Source organism: Copadichromis virginalis, linkage group LG22 (genome assembly GCF_057382275.1).
Source record: "Copadichromis virginalis isolate Kocher_CV1m ecotype Utaka linkage group LG22, C_Virginalis_male_GT1.1, whole genome shotgun sequence".
Classification (NCBI taxonomy): domain Eukaryota; kingdom Metazoa; phylum Chordata; class Actinopteri; order Cichliformes; family Cichlidae; genus Copadichromis; species Copadichromis virginalis.
Genome location: NC_140638.1, coordinates 99601 through 122589, shown reverse-complemented (window position 1 = coordinate 122589; position 22989 = coordinate 99601). Strand labels below are relative to the sequence as shown.

The window sequence follows — 22989 nt, the reverse complement described above, 5'->3', positions numbered from 1 at the left end:
GGGCGCCATCCAGACTCCCCGGTTTAGAAACCTTTCACTTCTTTTTTTCAGCAGGGTCCAAAATGGCTGCCGCGTAGAGGACATTGATGACCCAAGGAGGAAGAGGGACCTTGTTTACCCTCAGCCATTTGTTCCCCGAATGCCGCTTTAACGTGTTTCCTCTGCCCGGCGCTGGCGGAGAGGAAGCTTCTTCAAATGTTCCTTCTATGGACTGATTCCTGCCACTCACACCCGCTTTACCCCCTTCACCATCCAGCGGAGGGTGCTGTGAAAGGAGCCGGTTTTCCAGGAATGCTCGGACTCTGCTGTGTTCTTCCGATGTGACCTTGTGTTCATGAGCTGCAGGAAGCGTTACTCTGTCTTCCTGTGACCTTTGACCTGAGCTGAACCAGCTCCATCATGGACTCTGTTCATTAATTATGATGTTGTTTCCAGGTGGTTTCTAAAGGGGCACGCTAAGGTCAGGTGACTATTGATGTCACTACTGAAGTCACATGACCAGCAGTGTGACGCTGCCCTGCTCCACCCTCCTCCACCTCACTCATCTACATAACCGTCCTTAAATTTGGTCTTTTAACTCCTCCCACTTTGGTTTGTGACACTTACATGTTTTGATTTTTACACCAACATCAGACTGGTCACATCACCTCAAGGTCACCGCCACAGCTGTCTCGTAAGCAAACAGCTGTTCTGTGTAAATGCTTCACCGTGAATAATGTGTTTCCTGTTAGAATCTTTCACTTCCTGTCAGGACAGGAAGTGCTAAACGCTAATTCATTCCAGGATACTCTAGACAGGAAATGGAAACCTTAATTGGCCTGCCAGGTGAAAAGTGTCAAGTATAGCTGAGCTTGCCTGATCCTGGACAGTGTGCCTCACCTGCACTGCTCCACCGCTCACTTTTTCATTTCAGAGATAGGCGATGTCACACCTGAGGCTGCAGGAGTGCTCCTCTGCGAGGCTCATGTCTGCCCAGCCTGCTCCCTTATAGAAGCCCACCTGAGAACACACCTGTCCTCCATCACCTGTATAACTTCAGCCATTTTTATACACTCAGTGACGTCGACTTTTTCAGTGTACATATAAATTTGTATTTTTGTAAACTGTACCTTAATGCTTCATGATGATGATGGCGGCTGCCTGTGTACCTGTGATCTCAGGTAAACGCTTCTTCCTTTCAATAAAAGCTTGTTTCATAAGCTAATAGCGAGGTGTTTACTGACCTTAAGGAAATGTCCTGTTTTAGTTTAGCTCCTGTCCTGTAGCTTACAGGCGAATGAACAACGCGTCCCTGATTCTGGATGAAGAACTGAGCTGGACACCGTGGCATCCAGGCTCTGATTTTTGCATTCAAGTGTTTTCTGCACAAACTTAATTGGTAACAGGGGTGATGAGTGCTGGGAGACTGACAAAGCAACAAGGGCCAGCTGCTGCTGTGATGGCAAAATGATTACAATGATGTTTAAGTTTTATATCCATGATGCATTTATTGAGCCAGCTGTAAAGTCAAGTTTAATTGTATTCATACTCTTGAAACTAGTGCAGCGCTTCTGTCCTGTAAATAATTATAGAGCGGTTCATTTTTTTTTTATTAGAACTGCTTTATTTCACTCTGATCTTTCTTTAATTCAATGAAAGAAAAAGGAAGCTTTTGTGCGATTAAACTGCAACTCCCATGAAGCTTTGCAGTGCCGTCTGGGTTTCATGACAAACGACCTATCTGGTAGGACTAGACCTAATCAAGTCTGATTGATGTGCCCGCCGTCCAATCAGCGGTGGCTCAGGCGTGCACGTCCAACCCCGTGGGTTGGTGGGCGGGGCTCGCCGTATCATGGAGGATCAGTAGGCGAACGGCAGCCAGCAGAGGAAGGCAGGCACCGCTCCGACCCCGGGACGCCGTCAGCCGTTCACCGCCACAGCATGGACATGAAGAAGAGGATCACCCTGGAGCTGCGGAACCGGAACCCGGCGGAGGTGAGCCGTTCGGTCTTTGATGTGGCCCGGCAGGTGCGCCCGGGGTCCGGGTGCCCGCTCTCGGGCGTCCAGCTGACGGTCACGACGGGATGCGGAGCATCCTTCAGCTCTGGCCGTCCGAATAGCAGCGGGTTTATAGTCTTAATCCCAGCGGGTCCGGCGTGAGGAGGCAGGGTAACCCGCCTAGGGTGGACGGTGAGTCCCGGAACAGACCGCTCCTCGGAGCCTCCGGGACAGCGACACGGAGCTCGTTTCAGAGGCGGTACCGGGTCACAGAAGCGGATTAACCGCGGAAATGTTCTCTCCTGGCGGACCCTGCGGGCCGTAACTGTAACGAGAGTACCGGGTAACCGGTTTTAGCCTTGCAGATTAGGGCTGGATTACTGCTCGGGAATGTCCTAATCTCCGTTACAGCGAAGTACCGGAGTCCGTGCGCCCGTCGTATGGTGCCGCGTGCGCGCGCTTATGCGTTATATAAGCCGCAGCAGTTGAATAACACGCTCCGCCATTCGGGGGGGGGGAGCAGATGGTGAGTGCCGCCCCCTCCCTACAGGAGCCGGGAGGGGGTGCGGGCGCGTTACATAAACAGGAAGCCAGCGAGAGTCAACGTCACTAACCCTGATCTCCGATCAGATTATTGATCCAGCTGACGGAGGCTGTGTGGACGATCAAACGTGACAAAAGGGCTAATTTACATGTAGATAACTACCTGCTCTGCACTCACCTGTTCAGCTGCATTGTCGAGCCATCTCTACTGGGTTTACCTTTATTTGCTCTGATTGGTTTTCCACACTCTCCGCCCACTCTGATTATAAGTGTGAGTGTTTACCTGTCCATCACGCCTGGCTCGCTCTGGCTCATGTTACAGCAGCCTTCTTAATCAATATGAGTTGCCAGGCAACCTGTAAGTATAATTAATAATTTGTACAGGCTCAGAATGACCTCGACTGTGGTCCTCGTGTTAACTCGGGCTTGACTTATAAACTGATAAATAAACAAATATCACATCTATCACGTTCTGTCTTCTGTACAGTCAGGTATAGGGTTCATCAATACTTCATGTTCAAACTGATTAATAAAACACACACAGAGGCTTATGTCCCATCATGCTCTGCTCTGTCCTCAGATCGCAGAGCTGGTGCTGGACAACAGCCGCTCGGCAGACGGCGAGGTCGACGGTCTGACCGATGAGTTCACAGAGCTCGAGTTCCTCAGCATGGTCAACGTTGGTCTGACCTCGTTCGCCAAGCTGCCCTCGCTGCCCAAACTACGCAAGGTGAGCTCACCTGTCTGACCTCATCAACGGTGCATTCAAACATTTTCAGGGGGAAGAAGGAGATTGGGTTTGAGGTCAGAGAGCACCCTCTGCGGGTGGGAGAGATCTAACGAGCAGGGGGCCTTTGTGCTTTGACAGGTGTAACTGGCAGTATGAAGAACCAATGCCACCAAAATCAAAATCTGCTAAATTAATGTGTAAATGAAGGTGTAGTGGACCCACAAAGTGAAAAGGAAGAAATCCTAATTTTTTGTTTCACACATGGACTGTGGTTCTCCTGGCGGATGGTTTTCCTGACATTCTTGTCTTTGCTCCCCCTCAGTTGGAACTGAGCGATAACAATTTGTCGGGTTCTCTTGAGATGCTGTCGGAGAAATGTCCAAACCTGACCTACCTGAACCTGAGTGGGAACAAGATCAAGGAGCTGAGCACCGTGGAGGCGCTGGTGAGGTTCTTGCGCTGCTCCAGCCATGCTCACAGAGGAAACGTTCTGAGGTTCTAACGTGTCGTTTCCTCCTGTAGCAACACCTGAAGAGCCTGCAGAGCCTTGACCTGTTTAACTGCGAGATCACGTCTCTGGAGGAGTACCGGGAGAGCGTGTTTGAGCTGCTGCCCCAGGTGACCTACCTGGACGGCTTCGACCAGGAGGACAACGAGGCACCCGACTCCGAGGCGGAGGACGAAGGTGAGACCCGCTCAGACGGAGCGCCGTCCTCCTCCTCGTCTCTGTTTCGTCATGCCCGTGTGCGTGTTTGCAGATGAGGATGGCGAGGACGGGGCGGGGCCAACTGGCGCGTACGATGAGGAGGAAGACGAGGACGAGGACGGCTCGGAGAGTGCAGAGGCAGGGCTGGGTTTCCAGGTGAACCGCGCCAACCAGGTGAGCAAATCCAGCTTCATCCTGCAGGTGGAGCCGCAGATGATCCTGGGGTCAGCAGACAATCCCAGGTCCTCCAGTCTGCATGACAAAGTGTCCTTGGCCAAGACCCTGAACCCCGAGTTTCCCCGCAGTGTGTGTGTGGTGTGTGTGTGTGTGTGTGTGTGTGTCCGACAGCCAAACCTTCTGTTGTCAGCCACGCCCCCCATCACTGACAGTTTTGAGGATTAAAAGCACCAAAACAACTATTTGTCATTAACAAAAATTTTTCACCAAAAGCGACACTTTTGTATTTCTCCATTTGTAATGTAATAATTTCTTTGTATTTGTTTATCCTTCTTTTATGACGTATTTCATTTTGTTTTTATTTCCTACATTATTGTTTTTCATTATGTTCTATTACATCTGTTTTTGGAACTTTTGGTCCTCTGAACCTGACGACGAGTTAAATTTGTTTCCTCTGATAACGTGTTCGTTCACTTCCTGTCAGAGGCGTCCAGTCAGAAACGTAAATCTGCTTCTCTTCTTTCTGTGCTTCATCTCAGGATGACGATGAGGAAGACGAAGAGGAGGAGGATGGTGAGCATGTGTTTCAGTGTTGCAGCTGTATCTAGGCTCCAGGTGGGCGGGGCGTGCCCTGATTGGTCCGTTCTGTTTCTGCAGATGATGCGGCGGGCGTTCAGGGACAGAAGAGGAAGAGACAGGCGAACGATGAAGGCGAGGAGGATGACGATGATGATGATGTCTAATCTTGTAGCTGGCCGCCGTCTGTGTGGCGTCCTGTTCTCCTTGGCGGCGGCGTCCCCTGAGATAGTTTGCGTTTGTGAGTCAAGTGTTTAATTTTAGAGAATTTCTGAGAGATTTTGTCCGAACCCCACGCTTCCTGCTGAAGACGCCACGTTTCCCTCTTTTCCCCACCCCGAACTTTGAGCCGCGTTTGAACGCCTCGCTAGTTTGCTGAGCTTCCCGCGTCCTCAGTGGGTTTCAGCTCCTCTGGTCGCCGTTTTCTTTATTATTTCAGGGGCGGCGTTTCCTCCGAGGGGACTGAACGACCTCCCGATGGTTTGTCCTACACTTCCAACACAGCAGAAAGCCACTAGCTTCCAGCGTTAGCGTGTTAGAGCTACAGACAGATGAAAATTAGACCAATGAGTCCAAGCCCGCTTCGTCTGATCAGCCCGGCCCCACCTCGCTATCTGCTCGGGTTTTCGTTGGTGGTTTACTGCGAGCAGGAACTGCAGCCATCCGATAAACGCACTTTCACCTTCCCAGCAGCAGGGCGCGCTCTCCAAATCTCCTCATGACCTTCCTTTTATTGTTTTACTGTTTGACCTTTGACTTTCTCTGCCCTGAATCTATAACTAAATGTGATCAGCTCAGCGCCCAATTACAGCCAGTAGTTCTGAGAAACATGACAGTGAAACAGGAAGTGATTAGTTTAATAATAAAGCTGAGAACGTGAGGGGAGCGTTTGAGTTTTCACGATATCAGCTCCTCCATCAGAGTAAAAGCTGGAACATTCAGGAGCCAGTCAGGAAAAACGGGGCGGTGCTTCCGAAAATATCAGCTGATGTGAAATAAACTGAAATTGTGTGATTTGGATGTTTTATGATCGTTTTTAATGCATTTCAGAGGCTAAACGGCTTGAAGAAAGTTACACTAAACTCCTTCCATCTAAAATGAAAAATACACTTTATTTATTTATGTTAGTTTTTCCTCACCACAGTCGCTTTGAAGTGGTCGTTACTGTTGCTGTGTTAGCGCCCCCTGCTGCCTTTGAACTGGTGTGTTGTCATTCAACAGGTCAAAGTGTGTGACCTGCTGAGGTCAGGGTGAACTCACCACTTCTAAGGCAATACTGTAAATAGACTCAGTTTGGGGTTTTTGAAGTTTTTTATTTTGATGTATCTGCAGCGAGGTAACCCCATCTCTGACCTTTGAACCCTCACCCTGTCTGTAGGGTCAAGATGTTTTACTCTTTGTGGTGTTTGAGTTTTAAATAAAAGATTTTAAACAAGTAAAAGCAGAGTGTGGTGATGTGCTCAGGACAATGGGGAAAAAGCAGAGACGGAGCTCAGTACCCGAGTAAAAGTACTTTCCAGGAGGACAGGAAGTCAGGATGAAACCCTCCGACCTGCACGCCGGCGCTCCTCATCACAACAGGAAGTATCTGCAAAACCTGGGCTCAGGTGCTTATTTCCAAGAATACAAAGAACCAATCGCAGCGGCCGTCCGGTTGGTTATCACCTGTTCGATGACACTGCCCTCTGCATCGTTTGACAGGAATCGCATCGTTACCTGAAGGGTCAAAGGTCGCAGGGCTGGTTGGCTTCAGCAGCCTCGGTGAGTGTCTGGTTTCAGATCATTGTTTGTGCTTTATCGCTTGGTCAGAGCATCCTGAGAGCGTGTGAATGAAGTGAATATCAATCAGCTGTAAATAAAAAATGTCATTTACATTTTTTTAACTGAAAACAAACTCAATGTTATTGATCGCTGATCACATGTTTAAATAAAGTTTTTACAGGAGTGCGAAGCTAAAAAAGTAGACCTATCAATTAGGGGTGCAACGATATTCGTATCGATATTGAACCGTTCGATACAGTGCTTTCGGTTCGGTACGCATATGTATCGAACAATACAACATTTGTCATTTATTTTATCAACTTTCCTTCTGACGATGCTGTCTGTGTTGAGCGCTCAGTGAATCTGCGTTCGACTACTCCGCCTAGGCTGCACTGTCGAGCGCAGATCCACTGAGCGCTCAACACAGACAGCATAGTCAGAAGGAAGAGCGCAGGGCAAGCTAGCGAGACAGAAGTTAAGCTCTCCTTGCAACATGGACCTCCCCACCCTCATTCAGATCTGGCGTTTGGAATTATTTTGGTTTTCATGTGGCGCATGACCCTGAAGGTAAGCGCATCATGGACTAAAGTAAAACAGTATGTTGGATGTGCCATGCAATGCTCAATTACATGGGTGGGAACTAGTGTGTTAGCGCAGTTAGCTCGTTAACGTGTTGGCCGTCTAGCCCCATGCACGGGGTGATCGGCGGTAGCTCGTTAACGGAGATTTGCCGTGTTGTGGCGTTAAGGTCATTTCAACGAGATTAACCTGAAAGCACTAGTGGGAACACAACGAATATGACTGCACATTTACGCCGACATCATCCTAGTGCAAAGACAAAAACAACAAGCATGCTACTAACTTTAGCCGAGTCATTTAGACAGCCGTTAGCACATGATTCTCCTTATGCTGCTGAGAATATAGCCCAGAAGAAGCGGATAGTATAGCTTTTATTTTGGAAAGAGCCATTTCTCTGTAATAAACTCTCTTTTCCAAAGATGAGTGATTCCTCCATCAGATACAGGGCTCGCAAAATCGCTAGCCCGACATCCCGGTGCTAGCGATTTTTTCAGTCGGGCTACCAAAATCTATCTCTGCCCTGCCCGTCGGGCTATTGTAGGAAAAATATATGTCAATGCTTTTGCATTCTTTCAGAAATGTAGCTGGGTAATTATGTCATTGGCATCGGTGAGCCACTGTCAATATGTGACATTGAAATCGCGTTTGAATTTGCGCTTGTTTTTTGCTTTCACTTTGCAATCGTGCAAACTGTGTATAGAGAGCGACAGCACTGATCTGTGAGTGATGATAATTTGTGCACCAATTCCTCTGACATCGTCTTATTAATCGTTAGCTTACTATGCAAACATGACAAGTGAAATCTCCCGCAGCTTAAACATGTGAGAGGTTGATCGCGCAGAGAATCGCTGAGCTTATGTGAGTGCATGTGTAAAAGCAGCAGGATATATATTTCAGTTCTGCTGAGCCAAATAAGACAGGTCAGGGTGAAGAAGTGACAGCCAAAGAAAAGCTTACCACAAAACGGAGAAGTTATGACAAATCAGACTATAAGGCAAAAAGAAAGTGCAGCTTTATGGTTTCATGGACAAAATAATTTCTGTGGCTGCAATATGACGAGCTAAATAACCAGGGCTGCACATAAGTGGTCCGCAGGTGCGCATTCGCTGTCAAAATAAAAAACACGCAAAAAGGGTTAGGGTTAAATTTAAAAACTGTACTTTTGAGTTAAAATATATATTTATAATTTTAATAAATGACAAATTAAAAAGGCATGAAAATTTTTTTTGTATCGAAAAAATATCGAACCGTGACACCAAAGTATCGAACCGAACCGTGAATTTTGAGTATCGTTGCACCCCTACTATCAATGATTAATAACAGGAATTGTGTTTTTCCAGTGTTCACCGATCAGATTGAGCTTTTTCTTTTCTTTTTTTGTCCTGTGGAGGGTGCCAGTGTCCTGCTGCTGAGCCGTTCAACCACCAGCTTTCCTCCTCTTTATTAGTCAGCTGACAGCAAATCAGCAACTTTAAACACTAACACTTATTGATCCTTTTATTCAGTCAGGACGATAATCACAGGTAACAACAGTACTCTGGAGTGGGTGTGGCTTAATATACCTGCTGCCACTGAGTTGTCACTCAGTAAACTGTTTGCCACATCATGGTGGCCTGAAAAAGCCAGGAAGACAGGGTCGTGCCCTGAGCACACATAGATGTTTTATATGTTATTGATATTTTAACGATAAGTGATTCATCACATGACTGATTATTGATGACTTATTAAAAATGGATTGGGGCGATTCAGATGTATAAAGATGGGTGGGTGGGATTTCACATGCTGGCTTTTGAAGCCTTATGATGAGAATTTTATCCACCGCCATGCTTGCTCATTGGCTATCACGGCGCTTACAGACTGCTTAGACTTGACTGATCGATGGAATGATTGTGTGGCAGGGATTAGGATTAGGATTCAACTCTATTGTCATTACACATGTATAAATACAGGGTAACGAAATACAGTTTGCATCTAATCAGAAGTGCAAGAGTAGCAAGTGCAATAAGAGCAGAATACATACAGATAAGTTAAGTAGAGAGCAAATATAGAGATGTACTGATATAGACAGATAAGGGTAGTTTAAATGGTGGAATAGTTATGAACAGATGATGTACAGAAAGAGCAAATATACAGCTGAACTACAAACAAATGTACAGATATACAGATGATCTGTGCACCACACAGATGTTCTATATTGCTATACAGACGGGCAGATATACAGGTGTACTATGAACAAATATACAGATGTGCTACATATATACAGATGTAGCGGTGTGAGGTAAACAGATCTACAGAGTGTTATTTTCAGGTAAATTCTGAACATGTAACTTTTCTCAGCACAGCAGTAATACGCAGTACAGCTGTCTGTTAACTGTGCTACATTTGTATACCATCAGCTTCTTTGTTACTCCATCAGCTCAAATAAGGAAAAACGTTAGAAACAGCTGTTTACCGTCACTGCCGCCATCTTGGAATGTTAAGCCGGGGTTGGAGGGGAAAGCTGAGGTGGGGTTGTTAATCTGGAACGCACCATCAGTCTGACTCGCAGCAAGAGTGTCATTCAGCTGTGTGTGTGTGTGTGTGTGTGTGTGTGTGTGGTCTTCTCGTGTTTCTGCTTCTTTGAAATCTTTAAACTCTCTGAACTAAAAGCTTTTGGTTGTCATGATATTTTAAAGATGCGCACAAACACACACACAAACAGTAAACAGGCAGTATTTTTAGTTCTGTTGCTAAGAGGGGTGCCTCCTCCTCCGCGTGAGGAAGTCAGCCTGACAGTCGCTGTGTGGGACAGGTGATGACCTGGGGAGAAGGCGGAGTCTCAGGTTTGTTTCTGACCTGCTGCAGACTGTTGGAATCACCTTTACACAGACTGTAGACAAAGATGGAGGTCAAGTAGGAAGCTTCTTGATCGCCCCCAGGTTGCTTGCTGTGACTTTGGTTTTAAGCCACGCCCCCTCACTCTGCTTGTTTATATTTGTGTGATTGCTTCATTGATTGATGAATCTGAGCAACCCAGGAGTTAAGTTAGCCACTTCCACTCCGTGCAGCTTCCACTGGGCTGGCAGGCCAGCAGCTAACCTGAATGCCAGTCTTTGTCCACATTGATTTACATCGAAGTAGTGACCAGAGCTCTTTCTCCTCACAGGAAGTGACCGTCAGCAACAGGAAGTGTTGGACCCGAAATAAACACAACATCCAGATGATCCAATGAGACTGAAGAAAACCCAGAAGTGGCATACGACCTGGTACTAAATACATTAGAGGGTTCCCCAGGCAACCAGAGCGTGGAGTGTCCACCAGCAACCAATCGTCAGCTGCAAAGCAGAGTATGACGAGTATGACCAGCAGCTTCAGAGGCCATGCCCTTGATAATGCACACTTCAATCCAGGTGAGTCATAGTTCAGGTCTGATCAGGCTGTAAACATGTTTGTTGAACATGAAGAAGAAACACCCAGTGCATCATGGGAATCCCCGGCAGCCTACGTCTATTGCAGCATAACTAAGGGAGGATCCAGGGTCACCTGGTCCAGCCCTAACTATACCATACCATACCACCTTTATTTATAAAGCACTGTAACATAAAACCAGAGTTCACAAAGTGCTGTACATGCTAATAGCATAAGTAAAGAAAATTAAAATGAGATAAGATAAAATAAATAACTAAAAAACTAAAATAAATTGAAACATGTTAAAACAAATTGAGTCAACCCCTCTAATCAATGCCAAAGGCTTCAGCGAATAAATATGTTTTAAGAAGACTTTTAAATTCAGAGAGAGAAGAGGCCTGCCTTACATGCAAGGGTAGATCATTCCACAACTTTGGAGCAACTACAGCAAAAGCACGATCACCTTTAGTTTTATACTTAGTTTTCGGTACCTTAAGGAGCTGCTGATTGGCGGGCCTAAGGGAACGGGCAGGTTTATATGGTTGTAGTAGCTCCGAGAGGTAGGGGGGGGCAGGCCATTAAGAGATTTAAAAGCAAATAAGAGAATTTTAAAAACAATCCTAAAATGTACAGGTAGCCAGTGGAGTGAAATTAAAATTGGGGTAATGTGCTCAAACTTTTTTGTTCCAGTTAAAAGACGTGCTGCAGCATTATGCACAACCTGCAGCCGCCTAATGGACGCATCACTAAGCCCAAAATAAAGTGCGTTACAATAATCCAGCCTAGAAGTAACAAAGGCATGGATTACTGTCTCAAAATGCTGTTTCGATAAGATAGGCTTTATTTTGGCTAATTCCCTCAAATGAAAAAAGCTAGATCTTACAACAGCTCTGACCTGGCTTTCAAGTTTAAGATTTGCCTCTATTTTAACTCCCAGATTAGTGATGACTGGTTTAACATACTGTGCCAGTGAACCAAGATCTATAATGTCTGTGAAGGTTCTCAGTCATCCAGGTCATCGTAGTCAAAGGAGCTTGCAAAGAAAAGCGTCTGGACTTCTTTAAGTTGCTTGAAGACGTTTCACCTCTCATCCGAGAAGCTTCTTCAGTTCTAAGGTCAAATGGTGGAGAGTCCCAGATATAAACCTAGTGGGAGTTTCCCCCCACAGAGGGACAAAAGGACCCCCTGATGATCCTCTAATCGCCTGAGCCAAGGTGTGAAACTGGGTGTGGGTCCCAATCAGCCAGGGTTTCGGGTGTGTTCATTGTGAAACCTGGCCCCACCTTATCATGCGAATTCCTGAGGTCAGATGGCCCAGGATGTGAGTGGGCGTTAAGGCGTCTGGGGAGGGAACTCAAAACTGGATTATAGATGGCAGAGAGTTGGTGTCATAAGCCCCGCCTCTGTTCAAAGATGGTCGCTCACAGTGGACATAGATGGCTTCTTTCACTCCTCTTTCAAACCATCTGTCCTCTCTGTCCAAAATGTGAACATTGGCATCCTCGAAAGAGTGACCTTTATCCTTAAGATGCAGATGGACTGCTGAGTCTTGTCCTGTGGAGGTGGCTCTTCTGTGTTGTGCCATGCGCTTGTGAAGTGGCTGTTTGGTCTCTCCAATGTAGAGGTCTGAGCATTCCTCGCTGCACTGTACAGCATACACCACATTGTTAAGTTTGTGTTTTGGCGTTTTGTCTTTCGGGTGAACCAGTTTGTCTCTGAGTGTGTTGCTGGGTCTGAAATACACTGGGATGTCATGCTTGGAGAAAACTCTCCTGAGTTTCTCTGATACGCCGGCTACACAGGGGATGACAATGTTGTTGCGTCTGTCCTTCTTATCCTCCCTCGCTGGTGTCTGGTCTTCTTTTCTGTGCCTCTTTGCTGACTTTAAGAACGCCCATTTAGGATAGCCGCACGTTTTGAGTGCTTCCTTTACATGTGTGTGTTCCTTCTTTTTTCCTTCAGGCTTAGAGGGAACATGTTCTGCCCGGTGGTGTAGGGTCCTGATTACTCCAAGTTTGTGTTCCAGAGGGTGATGGGAGTCAAAGAGGAGGTACTGGTCCGTGTGTGTGGGCTTCCGGTAAACTTCGAGGATAAAGGTCACTCTTTCGAGGATGCCAATGTTCACATTTTGGACAGAGAGGACAGATGGTTTGAAAGAGGAGTGAAAGAAGCCATCTATGTCCACTGTGAGCGACCATCTTTGAACAGAGGCGGGGCTTATGACACCAAGTCTCTGCCATCTATAATCCAGTTTTGAGATCCTTCCCAGACGCCTTAACGCCCACTCACATCCTGGGCCATCTGACCTCAGGAATTCGCATGATAAGGTGGGGCCAGGTTTCACAATGAACACACCCGAAACTCTGGCTGATTGGGACCCACACCCAGTTTCACACCTTGGCTCAGGCGATTAGAGGATCATCAGGGGGTCCTTTTGTCCCTCTGTGGGGGGGAAACTCCCACAAGGTTTATATCTGGGACTCTCCACCATTTGACCTTAGAACTGAAGAAGCTTCTCGGATGAGAGGTGAAACGTCTTCAAGCAACCTAAAGAAGTCCAGACGCTTTTCTTTGCAAGCTCCTTTGACCAAGATCTATAATAGTGGCCTCAGAAGCGCCACCAAAAACCATCACTTCTGTTTTCTGTTCATTAAAATGTAAAACGTTCAAAGCCATCCAGGCCCTTATTTCATCAAGGCATCTGAGCAGCGGGTCTACTGAGAAGCCATTTATCTTTTTAAGTGGGAAATAAATCTGGGAGTCATCGGCGTAGCAGTGGAAAGAAATCCCATGTTTCCTGAAAATAGACCCAAGGGGTCGGAGATATAGAGAGAAAAGAAGCGGGCCTAAAACTGAACCCTGTGGGACCCCACATTGAAGAGAAGCAACAGAGGATAAAAACTCCCCCAGTTTCACAGAGAAAGTTCACTCTGCCAAATAGGATCTGAGCCACTGCAGTGCGGTACTCCGCATACCCACCAACTGCTCTAAACGGGAAATGAAAATATTGTGATCCACTGTATCAAAAGCAGCAGTTAAATCTAACAGCACAATAATAACACAGTCACCTGAGTCATTTGCCAAAAACACATCATTAAAAACTCTTAAAAGGGCAGATTCGGTACTATGTAAAGCTTTAAAACCAGATTGGAAAACTTCTAAAATACCGTGTTCTTCTAGGAAGGACATTAATTGCTTGTAAACTACCTTTTCAAGAATCTTTGAGATAAAAGGCAGTTTGGAAATAGGTCTGTAATTCGCAATAATATCATGATCAAGAGCAGGTTTCTTGAGTAGAGGCTGAATCACTGCATGTTTGAGATTGACTGGTACAACACCAGAGGACAGACTACTATTTACAATGGATTGTACAGTTGATGCTATAGAGATTGACAGACCACGTGACTTTCGCGCATTGCATGCCGGTAACTCGTGGCAAAACAATCCAAGTACCGCATCAAATGCAAGCATTTGCAGCACCGCAAAACGTTCATTCTTCGGTTCCAATAAATTCTTGCTTTTTCTTTGCCCCCCAAAAAGGTATGTACAAAACGAAGGAGAACAATGCCGGTCCGTACAAAGACAGACTTAATGAAAAGTCAAAGAAAAGATACGAGGAAAAAAATCAAACCAGTGAAAGTGTTAGACCCTTACGAGCACACAGAGTGGACAAAAGACGTTAGCGTGCTGCCCAACGTCACCACGCTCATATTTATAATTATACGCTTCTTGGAGTGAGTGCATACACTCGTGAAGTTTAGTAACTTCAGGTCACTGCAACAAGCCCAGGTACAGTTTACCGACGGATGGGTGCAGGACCTTGAAATGCACCGTGTAGAACGAAAGACCATCGTACGTATCATAAGTTTACCAGTCTCACAAATCGTCGTCATAAATACACATTCGTTAACCGTTTATTAATAGGACCTTTGAGCTCAATGGTAATTAATTAGTAGTGGAAATAATTTCTGGTAGCATTACAGAAATGTAGCAGTGACAATAATACTGTATGCTGTAATCGTACTGGGCAACTGGTGATACAAAACAACTGTTTTATCCTGTGAATAAAAGTATATGTTTTTGTCAGTGTACCATGGTAATAACAGAAGCGTAATGCAATATTGTGTGAGGACAATTCACTATTGTCGACCGTGGCGACCGTGGCTCAGGGGGTTGGGAATCGCATCTGTAACCGGAAGGTCGCCGGTTCGATCCCTGGGCTCTCTGTCCTGGTCGTTGTGTCCTTGGGCAAGACACTTTACCCTACTTGCCTACTGGTGTTAGCCAGAGGGGCCGATGGCGCGATATGGCAGCCTCGCTTCTGTCAGTCTGCCCCAGGGCAGCTGTGGCTACACCTGTAGCTGCCTCCACCAGTGTGTGAATGTGAGAGTGAATGAATAGTGGTATTGTAAAGCGCTTTGGGTGCCTTGAAAAGCGCTATATAAATCCAATCCATTATTATTATTATTATTATTATTTATGCACAATAAATAAAGGAGCATAGCGCCACAATTTCTGTTCAGCGCCAGACTTGCTTGTAACCTATATCACCAATTATGTTAAGAAAAATGACGCATTAACTACAACAGCAGACTGACCTTTGTGGAAATGCTTGGAGCAGACTAACCTGTGAGCTGGAGTGTTCTGGGACGTTATATTTTGTCTTTGAATGGCTGCAATCCAGTCGCCTCTTTGTTACTTCGGAAACATGGCTCGAACAATTTCTCTTCAACGACGTAATCCGATAAAAACGATCTCTTTACCCGTCGGCTTCCCGTGGCTGTCATGCGACCGGCTATTGCAGTTAATAACACAACAGCTTCTTGACATTTTTGTGTTTCTTTTCATCGCTGTATAGCTGATTTCAATTGAAAGCCTGCGTGCGCTAGTACCTCTTGCCACGAGTTCCCAGAATTCTTTGCGGTTTTACCCCTGAATGACGTCACATTTTCAATCTCTATAGTGAGAAAAACCTCTTTGAAAAATCGAGGAGGGAGAGCATCATAACGGGAACCTGAGAGCTTCATGTGAGCAACCAACTCCTGCAGGCAGAGCAAGGAAACTGGCTCGAACCTGTCAAAGACAGCAGAACTAGGGACAGGGGTAGAAGGGTCGAGAACGGACTGGGAAGTCTGCGCTTTGACAGATGGCACTTTATCAATAAAAAAGTGTAGGAAGTTTTCACAAATTTCCTGAGAAGACTCGACACCAGCAGTCTGTGGAGCGTGAAGGACCATGCCAATAGTCTTAAATAAGACATGAGGCTTACGACAATTTGCCTGAATAATAGCAGCAAAATGTTTCCTCTTAGCATCTTTTACAGTTTTCTGGTAAGAATTCCAGTAGTCTTGTAACATTTGGTATGACACCTGCAGTTGATCCTTCATCCATTTACGTTCAGCTCTCCTACACTTTCTTCTGGCAGCCCGGGTGTCTTCATTCAGCCAGGGTTCATATTTGGCTTTTGCTTGCCTAAGCTTAAAGGGGGCCACTGAATCTAAAGCAGTTTGACAGACAGAGTAAAACCACGTACTCAGCTCTTCTGTATCATTGCATATGAAATCAGGAAGGCCGCCATTCTGATTAAAAACAATAGAGAACTGTCCAGCAGAGGAAGGGTTAAAAATACGACAGCTCCTAGCAGCAACAGGAGGAAGATTAACTTTGGTAGGAGGAAGATTAACTTTGGTACAAGGAAGGAAAACCTCAAACAGGACGGGCCTATGGTCTGAACATACAACATCGCAAACCTCTAAGTTAGAGACAGGTAAATTATGAGTTAAAACAAGATCCAACGTGTGCCCATATTTTTGTGTAGGCAACTATATGCTTTAGCAAAAAGGAAAGTTTGAAGCCTGATCTTGAAAGTAGAGATAGTGTCTGTCTCCTGAATCCAAACTGGAAGCTGGTTCCACAGAAGAGGGGCCTGAAAACTGAAGGCTCTGCCTCCCATTCTACTTTTAAATACTCTAGGAACAACAAGTAGGCCTGCAGAGCGAGAGCGAAGTGCTCTAATAGGGTGATATGGTACTAGAATAGAATAGTATAGAATAGAAAACTTTATTTGTCAATTTCTTCAAATGTACTTGCCATACAAAGGAATTGAAATTACGTTTCACACTGTCCCATGCGTAGACATTGACAACAATAAAGTGCAGATGCACAACAAAAACAGCCCTAACAATGAGGTAATATTAAATAGGTAACAGGGTAGACAAAAAATAAATAAAATAAAGTGTTCCAACAGTGTTCCCTGGAAAATAGTATACTAGTCTACTTGAGGTAGTCCCAGGTTGTGGTTGGTAGGGGTATTTTGTTTTAATGCAGCATAAGACTATAGCAGCAGTAATAGTAATATAATAATATAAATAGTGCTAAAAGAAATACTAAAAATATATAGCAGCAGGTGTGTGCAATTGCAATGCAGAGGTAGTTGTTTCCAGTCAGAAATGTTTTCCAGTTCTTGATTCAGAGAGTGTTTCCTTGTTGGAGAGTGTGCATGGATGGGGGGTGGGAGGGGTAGAGTCCAGTCTGTCTTCCTATACTTCTGCCAATCTGGTGATTCTGCTGGCTGGGAGCCAGGAGGGAAGAGAGTTCAGCAGTCTCACAGCCTGGTGGATGAAGCTGTTGGTGAGCCTGGTAGTGCGGGAGTGGAGACTTCTGTATCTCTTTCCAGAGGGCAGGAGGCTGAACAGACAGTGCGTGGGGTGGGTTGCATCGTTGACAATTGTGATGGCTTTGCGGGTGAGGCGAGTGGTGTAAATGTCTTGCAGGGAGGGGAGTGGTACACCAACTATCCTCTCAGCTGTTCTCACAATGCGTTGTAGAGCTTTCCTGTTATAGTCAGTGCAGCTACCGCCCCACACAGTGATGCAGCTGGAGAGGATACTTTCAATAGTTCCTCTGTAGAATGTGGTCAGGATGGGTGGTGGAGCACTTGCCCGCTTGAGTTTGCGCAGGAAGTAGAGGCGCTGTTGTGCTTTTTTGGCCAGTGATGCTGTGTTGGTGGTCCAAGAGAGGTCCTCACTGATGTGCACCCCCAGGAACTTGGTGCTGCTCACCCTCTCCACCGCAGCGCCGTCGATGGTCAAGGGGGGGTGACAGGTGTGGCCTCTCTGGAAGTTGACAATAATCTCCTTGGTCTTACTAACATTTAGCAGGGGGTTGTTGTCTCTGCACCACGTGGTCAGGAGCTCAACCTCTTTCCTGTAGTGGATCTCATCGCCCTCAGTGATGAGCCCCACTAGCGTTGTGTCGTCCGCAAACTTCACAAGGTGGTTGGAGCTGTAGGTTGGTGTGCAGTCATGTGTCAACAGGGTGAAGAGCAGAGGACCAGAGGTGGGACCAAGTCATTGTTTTGCAAGTCTCAAGTAAGTCTCAAGTCTTTATCCTCAAGTCTCAAGTCAAGTCTCAAGTAATGTCAGGCAAGTCAGAGTCGAGTCTCAAGTCACTGGTGTAAAAGTCCGAGTCAAGTCACAAGCCTGAAACTTTGAATTTCAAGTCCTTTCGAGTCTTTAAAAAAAAAACGAAAAAATAATGTTGCAGTTATGCTAAATGTAAATATTAGACCATGTAATTTTAAAATCTGTGTTTTTCTCAACACATGACAAAATAGTGAACTTAGAAAATATACACAAATTGTGAAATTGCACCTCTTTAAAATGCAGCTCAATTAAACCTAGCTCCAAGAATAATTTTCACCGACAGTTCTGAGATAAGCTGCATGTTATTCTTGGATGCGGTTGTAGGACCGGCTTTAAAATCGCATGACAAAAATATCATACACATTAAAAAAAACTGCATCACCAACGTAGCCTGGACAACATTTGCTAGTTAGATGAAGTCAGCTATCTCATTGTAGCATATTTATATGCATATTTATAATCACACGGTTCTTGGAGTGAGTGCATACACTCGTGAAGTTTAGTAACTTCCGGTCACTGCAACAAGCCCAGGTACAGTTTACCGACGGATGGGTACAGGACCTTGAAATGCACCGTGTAGAAAGTAAAGACCATCGTACGTATCATAAGTTTACCAGTCTCACAAATCGTCGTCATAAATACACATTCCTTAACAGTTTATTAATAGGACCTTTGAGCTCAACGGTAATTAATTAGCAGTGGAAATAATTTCTGGTAGCATCACAGAAATGTAGCAGTGACAACAATATTGTATGCTGTAATCGTACTGGGCAATTAGTGATACAAAAACCCTGTTTTATCCTGTGAATAAAAGTATATGTTTTTGTCAATGTACCATAATAACAGAAGCGAAACGCAATATTGTGTCAGGACAATTCACTATTTATGCACAATAAACAAAGGAGCATAGCGCCACAATTTCTGTTCAGCGCCAGACTTGCTTGTAACCTATATCACCAATTATGTTATGAAAATGACGCATTAACTACAACAGCAGACTGACCTTTGTGTAAATGCTTGGAGCAGACTAACCTGTGAGCTGGAGTGTTCTGGGACGTTATATTTGGTCTTTGAATGGCTGCAATCCAGGCCATCCGTCGCGTCTTTGTTACTTCGGAAACATGGCTGAACAATTTCTCTTCAACGACGTAATCCGATAACAACCGATCTCTTTACCCGTCGGCTTCCCGTGGCTGTCATGCGACCGGCTATTGCAGTTAATAATACAACAGCTTCTTGACATTTTTGTGTTTCTTTTTATCGCTGTATAACTGATTTTAATTGAAAGCCTGCGTACGCTAGTACCGCTTGCCACGAGTTCCCAGAATCCTTTTCAATCTCTATATAATATGCATGTTAAATTTTATATTTGGGGTAAAATATCAAGTCTTTTAAAGTAAACCGGTTCAAGTCCAATTCAAGTCCCAGGTCATTGGTGTAAAAGTCCAAGTCAAGTCACAAGTCTTAGAACATTTTTTCAAGTCAAGTCTAAAGTCATAAAATTAATGACTCGAGTCTGACTCGAGTCCACACCTCTGCAGAGGACTGAGCACACAGCCTTGTGGAGCCCCCGTGCTCAGGGTGATGCTGTTTGAGACCTTGTTGCCCACTCGCACCGCTTGAGGCCTCTGGCTGAGGAAATCCAGCAGCCAGTTGCAGAGGGAGGTGCTGAGGCCCAGTCTGTCCAGTTTACAAATGAGTTGTTGTGGTATTATGGTGTTGAATCCTGAGCTAAAGTCTATGAACAGCATTCTCACATATGAGTCTTTCTTGTCCAGATGAGTTAGGGCTGGGTGGAGGGCAGAGCAGATTGCATCCTCTGTGGATCGTTTCGCTCTGTATGGGAACTGGTATGGGTCCAGGGTGGGAGGTAGGATGGATTTGATGTGTGACATGACTAGTCGTTCAAAGCACTTCATAATAATGGGTGTCAGTGCCACGGGGCGGTAGTCATTGAAACAGGCTGGGGATGGTTTCTTTGGCACAGGTATGATGGTGGCAGTCTTGAAGCATGATGGGACAGTGGCTTGCCTCAGGGAGGTGTTAAAGATGTCTGTGAAGACATTCTTCAGCTCCTCTGTGCAGTCTTTCAGCACACTACCAGGGATGTTATCTGGACCCGCTGCTTTCCGGGCGTTGATGGTGATGAGTGTCCTCTTCACGCTGGCAGCAGACAGGCACAGAGGCTGGTCGTGTGGAGGTGGTGGTGTTTTCTGTGGGCGTGTGTTGTTCTGTGCTTCAAATCATGCAAAGAAGCTGTTCAGGTTGTTGAGCAGAGTGGTGTCGCTCTCACAGCTATGCGCTACAGGCTTGTAGTCTGTAATAGCCTGGATGCCTTGCCATAGGCTTCTTGCGTCCTTGCTATCATTGAAGTGGGAGGTTATCTTGTGTGTGTAGTCCTGTTTCGCTTTCCTGATGCCACGTGACAGGTTGGCTCTCGCTGTTCTCAGGCCTATTTCATCCCCAGCTCTGAAGGCCTTGTCTCTGGCATTAGCATAACAGTGAGGTGATCAGAGGTGCCGATATGGGGGAGGGGGGTGGCTTTGTATGCTCCATTTTCCTGTGTGTAGACCAAGTCCAATATGTTGTCCCCCCTTGTTGGAAAATGTACATGCTGATGAAACTTTGGGAGAGCAGTTTTAAGATCAGCATGATTAAAGTCTCCTGCGAGGATGATGAAACCGTCTGGGTGTGCTGTTTGTTGCTCACTGATGGCCTGATACAGTTCGTTCAGCGCCGCATTTCTATCGCTGTTGTTACTAGATGGAGGTATATAAGTAGCAACCAACAAGATCGAACTTACCTCCCTGGGCAAATAGAAAGGGCGACACTTCACGATCATGAACTCCGCCAGTGATGAGCAGTGTTTGCGTACTACAGTGGCATCACGACACCACTCGTCACGGATGTAAACACAGACCCCACCACCTCGGGTCTTGCCTCCGTCTACGAGAGCCCTGTCGGCTCTGTAGCATGCTAGCTGCTCCAGTTGTATGGCCGAGTCCGGAATGTTGTCATTAAGCCATGTCTAAGTGAAAACTAGCACACAACAGTCACTTACTTTGCGATTCGCTGATCTCAGAAGTCGTATGTTGTCCATTTTATTGTCCAGAGATCGTACGTTGGCCAAGAGGATCGATGGTATGGCTGGGCGAGTTGGCTTAGCCTCAAGCCTGACTCGGACACCTCCGCACTTGCCCCGCTTCCTTGTCCTAGCGCACCGCTTTCGACACCTCCTTGCCCAGGAAGGGGTAGCAGGCGAGTCCGGTGAGTTGCTAGGCCAGCTAGCAGGCTGTCGCAGAAGTCCTATCTCCCTTAGCATCTCAACGTTAGTGTTCAAAACTTGGCAAATCTTGCTTCTCCGAATGTGTAAGAGAGCCTGACGACTGTACACATATTCCGACGTGGACTGCCGAGAAACACTTGCAGAAAGACACTTACTTGACGAACAAAACACCGCATTTTCAGGAGAGCGTGAGGTCGCTGCGTCTACATGCACCGCCATAGTAGGAAAAAGGTCATTAAGATAAGATGGGCTGCTTTGTTTGTTCCCACCTGAGAAGGTGAAACAGGAAACGCTTTGTTGCTGTTTGTCGGTGTGACCGTGTGTGCGTGCTTAAACTGGGTTATTCACTCAGACTGCAGCGGCCGCGACTTCTGATTCATGTTCAGTAAATTATTAATGCTCTCTCTCTCGTTGAGTTATAATGCTCGCTCGCCCACCGAATACAGCCGCGACGAGGTGGGGGCGGGGTTATTCCATGTTTTATTAACACGCACACACATAAGAGGCCAGTGTGCTCGTTCGGCGTTACAGCCTGTTCTCACTGGAGGGATTAGTGAGGATATGGGGGAGGGGAAACGTGCTCGCCGGGACTCAGAGCCCGCGGCGTCTGTTCAAAGCCTCGACCTCCTTTACTCCTCCTCTCCTCTCCTCTCGTACTACCCCACCTCACTTTGTTTCTTCACCTCCTCCTGATACTCATTCCCTGTTTGTTCAGCTTCGTGCCTGTACCTGATGAAATTTGGTGTCACCTGACCTCCTCTGTCTCCATAGGACGCCGAACAGCAGATCTGCTGTCGTTTATTAAACGGTTGTTGTTACTGGTGTTACCGTCACAAACAGCTGCGTTTCTGTCATTGTTTGAAGTTGTTGTGCGATTGGTGGTTGCGCATCCACCTGAAATATTAACAAACCTAGGAAGCTGGACTGGAGCCACAACACTGATGCTCTTTACAGGAAGGGTCAGAGCAGACTCCACCTGCTGAGGCGGCTGAGGTCATTTGGAGTCCAGGGAGCGCTTTTAAAGACCTTCTATGACTCTGTGGTGACATCTGTCATTTTTTACAGTGAGGTATGTTGGAGCAGCAGTTTATCGGCAGCTGAGAGGAAGAGGTTGGGTAAACTCATCAGGAAGGCCAGCTCTGTTCTGGGATGCACCCTGGACCCAGTGCAGGTGGTGGGAGACAGAAGGACTGTGGAAAAATAACATCTCTGATGGACAGAGCCTCCCACCCCATGCATGTAAGTGTTGCTGCAGAGCTGCTTCTGTGACCGACTACTGCATCCTCGATGCATGAAGGAGCGTTTCTGCAGGTCCTTCCTACCTGCAACTGTCAGACTGCACAATCAGAACTGCTCCCAACAAACACAGATGTTTACATCAGCGCTGTAACTGCACTCATCAACCAAACAACTACTACTGTTATAGCTGCATATTACCTATCTCAGTTTATATAAAAAAAACCCTATACTTTAATAACTGTACTTTAATAAACTGTCTGTTTTTGTAATTATTGTCCATAAATATTTTTTTCTGTAAAAATTGTTTGTTTCTCTCTTCTGTTTGTAGATGTGCTTTTATTCTGCTGCTGTTACAACCAATTTTCCCCTTGTGGGACAATTAAAGGATTATTCTATTCTATTCTTTTAAGCTCTAAAAACTGCAGTCCCTCTGACAGCCACCAGAGATTAAATGTTCCCACACAACAAGGTGAGTTTGATGGGCCGCTCCCCTGTTTCAGTAACCTCTGCAGGTACCTTTCACAGGTGAAACAAAATGAACGCTGTTAGACTAAGGATTCTCTAAAAACTTTACCTGTAAAGACTGATTTCTTAAATCCAGCTT

The 22989-nt window shown here is 45.9% G+C and overlaps 1 protein-coding gene and 1 long non-coding RNA gene across 3 annotated transcripts; both read left to right on the top strand.

Annotated features, from left to right (window-relative positions):
- Positions 1-1457: 1457 nt before the first annotated feature.
- Positions 1458-6150, top strand: LOC146682293 (acidic leucine-rich nuclear phosphoprotein 32 family member E-like). Of its 2 annotated transcripts, none has more exons than XM_085445766.1 (7): positions 1458-1974; positions 3101-3250; positions 3612-3695; positions 3773-3935; positions 4009-4130; positions 4673-4706; positions 4791-6150. In XM_085445766.1, the coding sequence occupies exons 1-7, from the start codon at positions 1753-1755 to the stop codon at positions 4874-4876; spliced, it is 861 nt and encodes a 286-aa protein (XP_085301892.1). In that variant the 5' UTR covers positions 1458-1752; the 3' UTR covers positions 4877-6150. The 2 variants fall into 2 exon arrangements, with proteins under 2 accessions (XP_085301892.1, XP_085301891.1); XM_085445765.1 differs by having other exon boundaries at positions 1461-1974; positions 3573-3695.
- Positions 6151-6888: 738 nt separating this feature from the next.
- LOC146682292 (uncharacterized) lies at positions 6889-22881 on the top strand. Its single transcript, XR_014917450.1, has 3 exons — positions 6889-7037; positions 10195-10438; positions 22212-22881. It is a non-coding gene; the product is annotated as an uncharacterized LOC146682292 (long non-coding RNA).
- The last annotated feature ends 108 nt before the right edge of the window (positions 22882-22989 follow it).

Bases quoted from the DNA above. Each gene is read 5' to 3' on its own strand.
- LOC146682293 (XM_085445765.1), top strand. From the start codon at position 1,753: ATGTGCCCGCCGTCCAATCAGCGGTGGCTCAGGCGTGCACGTCCAACC. The intron at 3,936-4,008 runs GTGAGACCCGCT...GCGTGTTTGCAG, and splicing joins CTCCGAGGCGGAGGACGAAG to ATGAGGATGGCGAGGACGGG. The intron at 4,131-4,672 runs GTGAGCAAATCC...GCTTCATCTCAG, and splicing joins AGGTGAACCGCGCCAACCAG to GATGACGATGAGGAAGACGA.